At 48.9% G+C, this 6473-nt stretch overlaps 1 protein-coding gene across 1 annotated transcript in view; it reads right to left on the reverse strand.

Annotated features, from left to right (window-relative positions):
• Positions 1 to 4181, reverse strand: part of LOC138513739 (cystine/glutamate transporter-like) — a 128352-nt gene extending 124171 nt beyond the window's left edge. The window contains exon 1 of the mRNA XM_069628823.1: positions 3834 to 4181. Within this exon, the coding sequence (XP_069484924.1) occupies positions 3834 to 4041 (208 nt within the window). The 5' untranslated portion in view covers positions 4042 to 4181. The remainder of the gene's footprint in view (positions 1 to 3833) is intronic.
• Positions 4182 to 6473: the final 2292 nt, after the last annotated feature.

Below are 6473 nucleotides of genomic sequence, written 5' to 3' on the forward strand. Positions count from 1 at the left end.
CAAATCTTTTTCAAAATCGTCTGACCCTTGTGGTGGTTTGGCTACCTTTTGTTTCTTCTGGTGAGGTAACTTGTCACCTGTCAACCTCCTGCTGCGACTCTGGAGAGACAAACACCACCCAATAGGCGCTGGGGGCCTCATAAGCACTGCTAATGACTTTCTTTCTTAAAGCGGAGCGTTTAAAGTGGGTGCAATTTACTATTGATGGCCTATTTAAGAGACCATTATTGTGTTAAGAACTGCAAAGGGGCATTTTTTTTAAAGCACATTGAAAGCAGCAGTAAGCTGCCTAACATCTGTGCCTTCCTCCAGCACAATTAAACATATTGCACAAAACCGTTTTAGCTATTTGCGTTATTTCCTCACATGTTTATATTTATCAAGCCAAAAATCGTTTAAGTGGAATGTAGCGTTTTCCTCACATTATACATAAAACATGCAAGTGAGCCATGAATATTTACCATGGATGTGACAAGAGAGGTTGTCATCCTGGAGACTGGAGGGGATATTTTCTCTGGTTCTGGCCCTGTACTGATTTTCAGAGCACAAGTCGATACATGTGGGCGGACAGCGTCCACCCACTTTTTGCCACCCCGGTTCTGTGTTTTTGATCCCAGCATTACAAAAAAGTGTGCTTGCTCAAGTGTTCAGCTACTCGGATTTTACACCAGGTTGTCATGTTTGCAATGCAGACGCTTAACAACAAGAACACATGTGCCATTAAAGCACAGTTTTCGTTGGAATATTTCATTATAAATTGTTGGGCTTAAAAAGTGGGCACCTTTTATAATTTGCTAGTGTAGTTATTGGAAATTCTCCTCACAGATTACCATGTTTTTGCTGCTGCCTACATACCTAGTGGTCATTATCTTGTGATGTCTCATCCTGTGATGTCACTTCCTGTGATGTTATCAAATGCAAATTAAGGGGCTGGCAGGCACTTCTGTCAGTCACTGTAACTTCCTGAGGTGACCTCTCACGTGAGGGGTCACCAGAGGAAGTTACTGTGCCTTTGTTTCCCCAGGTCGCCGAGGCGTCTTTAACCCTCAGCGAACCTGGGAACTCCTTGACATATTTCGAGGTTTATAAAAGATGGCTTGAAAAGTTCACAATTCAAGCCATCTTTTATAAACATAGAAATGTTTAACAAAGATGGCTTGGAAAGTACACAAACCATAAGGTACGCACACAAATATATAAATGCTATACATTTGTGTGCGTACCTTACTATGGTTTATGTACTTTTCAAGTTATCTTGAAGTACACAAACCATACTAAGGAACGCAAACAAATATATAAATGTGCGTACCTTACTATGGTTTGTGTAGTATGCAAGCCATCTTTTATAAACATAGAAATATGTTACACATGTCTATGTTTAGAAAAGATAGCTTGCATACTACACAAACCATAGTAAGGTACGCATAAAAATATATAAAATGTTTGCGTACCTTACTATGGTTTATGTACGTTTTAAAGGCCACGCCCATCCCACAAGCCATGCCCCCAAATGAGGGCCCCACCCCTCGATTTCTTACCCCACTTAAAGCGCCTGGTGCAGCATGCCAGCTACTCGGGTGGCGCCGGCAGTTAGTGCTTTCAGGGATGTGACGCAGTAGGTGGGTCTGGGCGGGAACATGACCACTTGGGCCACTCCACCAGCAGTTAGTGTTTCCAGGGATGTTGTGTATTTTATATGTTATCAATGACCTATTCCATGCATGCATTTCGGGGTGAGGTGATGGCAGTGGATTAAGTGGGATGCTAAATCGAGGTGGTTGGAGGGGGGCACTTGTTTTGGGCGTGGCCTATGTATGTATGTACTTCAGCCACGGCCCTAACGAGAGCCCCCCAACTCACCAATGGAGGGGGTGATGGTGAAAGCAGGGCAGCTGGAGCGCACTGGCATAATTACCTTTGGAGCGCCCAGCCCGTCGGAGCTGGGCGCACCAAAGGTGTGACACCAGTGTGCCCCAGCTCTCACACGGAGCAGGCAGCCCTTTCATTCAAGGCGCCACATGGTTAAAAACCACAGGCTCCTTGAATGAAAGGGCTGCCTGCTGTGTGATGACTCTGTACTCTGAAACAGGAAGAGGGTTTGAGGGCCCAGTCTCTCCTTTTGTTTCTGAGTAAAGAGTTATCACTCATCATGAAGCCTCGTTTAAAAGGCTTCATGCTGCATGACGACTCTTTACTCAGAAACAAAAGGATAGACTGGGCTCTCCAGCCCCCCTCCTTTTTCGGAGTTCAGAGTCATCTGACAGCCGTGTAGCCGAAGCCATGGTAATACTGGCTGTCTGCAGATGTCAGAACTTCCAAAGTGCTGACACCTGCAGGCAGTCCGTGTAACTGTGCAGCACTTCGGCTACACGGCTGCCTGAGGTGTTGGCATGGCTGGGGCTAGTCGGGGTGGGCCCTGGCAGGGCCCCAGCTCGGGAGCCCTTTCTGGAGAATGCCACGGCCTGGCCCCCGACTAGCCCTGGCCCACTTAAAGCCCTGGATGAGGGGGCCAGAAAGCTGATTTGTGTGCTTACGGTAAGCCAGACGAGTGCCTATATGACTGAAAGCTGGAGCCCGGGTGTCATGCTCATGGAAGTGTTTAAATGCACAGAGTGGAACGGGTCTGTTTGCCTTTTTTGTGCAATTCAGAGAAATGTTCATCTTGTCCACAGTGTAGTGGAAAAGTTAGGAGCAAAATATAGGTGAAATCGCCTTTGCTCTTCACTATTGTACTACCCTGTGGGAGCTGTGGAATTCCCTCTCGCATTCAATATTTAGTAGCAGCAATTACAATGGAATCCACCTGCTTTTACCCAGGTGGCAATTTCAGATATATTCCATGTATCCATTGGTTTTCTTCCAGTATAATATACATGGGAGGTCATGTTGCTCCGTAACGTAATTTGTTGACAGAGACCTGGTATGTTTGCACTTAATTGCCACACCTGACCCCGAAAATCCTAGGGTCGGCCATGCCTACAGGACTCTCTGTTCAACCCGACTTTGTGATGGTACAATTTAAAAGTGTAGTAAAAATGTAGTAAAATCCGTTCACACATCCTAATTGAATAGTTGCATTGGATTTGAAGTCACAAGTGCACATCACGCCCTGTACCTGCTGTAGAGGTTCACTCCCAATCATGCCTTCAGTGTCTGAGTTCCAGACCTCTGTTTAGTGTGGCAGAGGGTAAGGCAACAAACCGCACCTGTGTATAAACCATCAGGTGATTTGGCTTTAGTTCCCTCCTCCACCGAAATGTTCTGTTATGTTGACTTAACCTGGCTGACCCAGAGAGCCTGGCAGGAGAGCCTGGCAGGAGGGCCAGACAGGACACAGACAATAAACAGTGCCCGCGGGTGCACAGTTAACAAAGGCCCAGCAAAAACATGTAATTGTTAGCAACTGCATTCGTATGCGTACATTTTTAGGCAATTGAAATCCTGATGGAGTGTTAATACTTGAATTCAGTGCAGTTATTGGAGAGGAGGGAAAGGGTCAGGCAGGAGACACCTATGCAGAGCAGTTCTTAAAAATATATGGTTTCAGCTGTGAAAGGGAGAGTTAACTGTTATGTAACCTGCACCAGAATAGTCTCCTTTATTTTATTTATTTATTTTTACTTTTGTATAGCGCACACATACCCCCAGGCATCGGGGCGCTTGAGCACAACCAGTTATATGTATAAAGAAGTTACAAGTCCTACAGAAGTTGGTTTGCCCCCTCCCAAAAAGTCTCTGTCGTTAGCGCCTCTCCCGTACAACATGTTAACCCGCCACCCCTGGAAATGTCAGTCTAGTTGCACACCTGGAATACACGCTACAGAACAACCCACCGAACATGGAGAGCACCCCGCAGGCCAGCCAGATGACGAGGGAGAGGCCGATGTTTCCCGAGTTCTTCAGCACCCCCTTGGGGGAGATGAAGATACCGCTGCCGATAATGGTGCCGATGGTGAGGGAGATGGCGCGCACGAGCGTGATTTTCCTCTTCAGGTAGACCGTCTCCCCCTCATGGCTGCAGCTTTCCCGCGAAACCGCCATCTCGGCCGCTCTTCAGAGCCGGGCCGCCCTCTGCTTGCTCCTCTCCGCTTTTGGCTGGAATCTGAAAACACGCATCTGTTCAGAAACTCTTCCAGTTTGTTTTTCAGCCCCGCGCAAGGCCCCCCGTCCTCGGCAGGCAGAGCAGGGGCAAGCTGTCCACAGGGGTCCTGTGGGAACACAGGAACCGCTACTCGCTGAACATTTCGTGGTCTAATGAGAGGGGAGGGGTGAGGAGGCAGAGAAGTGGGGGGAGAGAGGGACCAACAGATACTCGGTAACAGAGAAGAGAGAGCAGGAGCAAAAGAGACAGCGAGAGGCGGGAAGAGAGAGATGAGGAAATAATTGAGGACACGAGATATAGACATACAGGCACTGTGCCAGTCCCAGGTCTACCCGCGGCCGTGCGTGATTTTTGGGCGCCCTTCTCCCCCCACCTTCCAAGAGGTATGGCATGATTTTTGAATGGGCAACAGTGCTGCGCCAATCACTCACTGGCCCTCATTACGACCCTGGCGGAAAGGTGAAAACGATGGCGGAAATGCAATTCCGCCATCGAATAGCGCTCGTTGCGACTATGACCCGTCACCGGAAAGTACGAAGCCATTAGCGACACCGTAGTGAACGCCAACGCTAACTGCACCAAGCACGCGCGCGCGCGCCATGCCAAACCGCAAACACCACCATGGCGCAAGGGTACGCCAATTCCGACCCTAGCGGACATGTACCTAACGCCATCAGGCATGGCGTAATGTACCATTCCGCCATGGCGAGAAGTACGGCATCGCGAATCAACCGTAAACGGCCCCACTGAGTGCCTGTACACCGCTCCCTGCCCACAAAGTACAACTCCCCGTAGGTGCAATGAAGTCACAATGCAACCATTGAAATGTACAAGTCACCCCTGCATGGCAACGAACAAAAGAAACACAAGAGGGGCCAATGGGAGCTGCAGGGCACAGATGGCACGAATACAGAAGCCATCCCAATGGACATGACCACAGTCCCCCACCAAGAAACGCACGCAAACACAGGCACCTGTGACCAGCAATATTCCGAAAAACACATCATTCCACCAGTCCACCTGGCTGACCGGCATCTGTTACACAAAACCCAATCCCCCGCCCCTGAGCATGACAACATTCAAACAGTCATATTGGCAGCCCCCATCCCTGACCTCACTGTGCTTCGTAGGCAAACGCGCCCAGCACAGTACCACGCAACTAAACCCCGAAGCTGGAACCCAATGCAGATCTCCTCACAATACATCGCCCCCCAAATAGGCATATGCCACATCACTTGCAAAGGAAAAAGCTACACGGGCCAAATCAGAATAGAAATTTAATGCACATCAAAGTCACCAAGCCCATACAGCCATCAGGCCATGAACTACAAAACACTAATCACCATTGTGGGCTGCATCCGCATGAAATGACCAGCCACTACCTGTGTGTCGCCCTGTTCCCCCGTGGTACACAGAGCCACATTCACGTACGAAAAGGCAACATGGAAGCGCACAGAACCGCAGGGCCGACCCAATGGGGAGGCACTAGTCCAGCTGAAAGGCCGAAATGTTGCTCCGAGCCACCAGTACTGTGTAAGGGCATGTGGGCCATTGGCGATCGTCCCATAAGATCGTAATGCTGCTCCACCGATTAACACGAAGCAGCAGGTGTCGGGAGTAAAATCCATCTGCAGGAGTGGCATACAGATGGCAGTGGCAAAAGGGGAGGAGATACCTGTCAACCAAAAGAAAAGAACAAGAACAGAATGGCCATCAGAACTGCATTCGAACAACTCACGTCAATGATCACACGAAATCCACAGCCATATGCATGCTAGCCCACTCAAAAGGAACATCACCACACCAAAACCACTTGCGACTCATGACCATCTACATCGAGGTGCAAACACCATCACAAACGAGTGTACCTGTGCATGCGTCTGTCAAAACAGAATCCATCAGATGGGAATGTTAACGTGCATGGACACAAGTGTCTGAGGGCGCGTCGAGACAGGGAGGGCTCAACAAGGCCAGATAGACGATGGTCCCACTATGGCAGCCCTGCATCACATAGCGTAGGGGAGGCGGATAGATCCCAAGAAGCCCTGTACATGCCAAACTCTGTATCAAATCACCTGCCCATGCATCCATTCATCATTCCCTCATCCCGGGATCAAAACGCCTGAATAATTACTCACATAACATTAGAAACATCCATTGAGCCTGTGCGTAATGCAGCCTGCTAAATCCACAGTGCCCCAGCCCGTAAATCCAGTGTTGTGAAGTAACATGAATTTTGGAACGGACGGCCTCATCGCCCACGTAGCTATTGCGCATCCCAAACTATTCATATCAATCATTGCTCCCTCGCCATGGGCCCTGTCTCAAGGACATAGTACAATAGAACGTTATATTTGCAGTCAGACCTGTG

This window comes from Ambystoma mexicanum, chromosome 12 (assembly GCF_040938575.1).
Source record: "Ambystoma mexicanum isolate Mex_15411 chromosome 12, UKY_AmexF1_1, whole genome shotgun sequence".
Lineage (NCBI taxonomy): Eukaryota > Metazoa > Chordata > Amphibia > Caudata > Ambystomatidae > Ambystoma > Ambystoma mexicanum.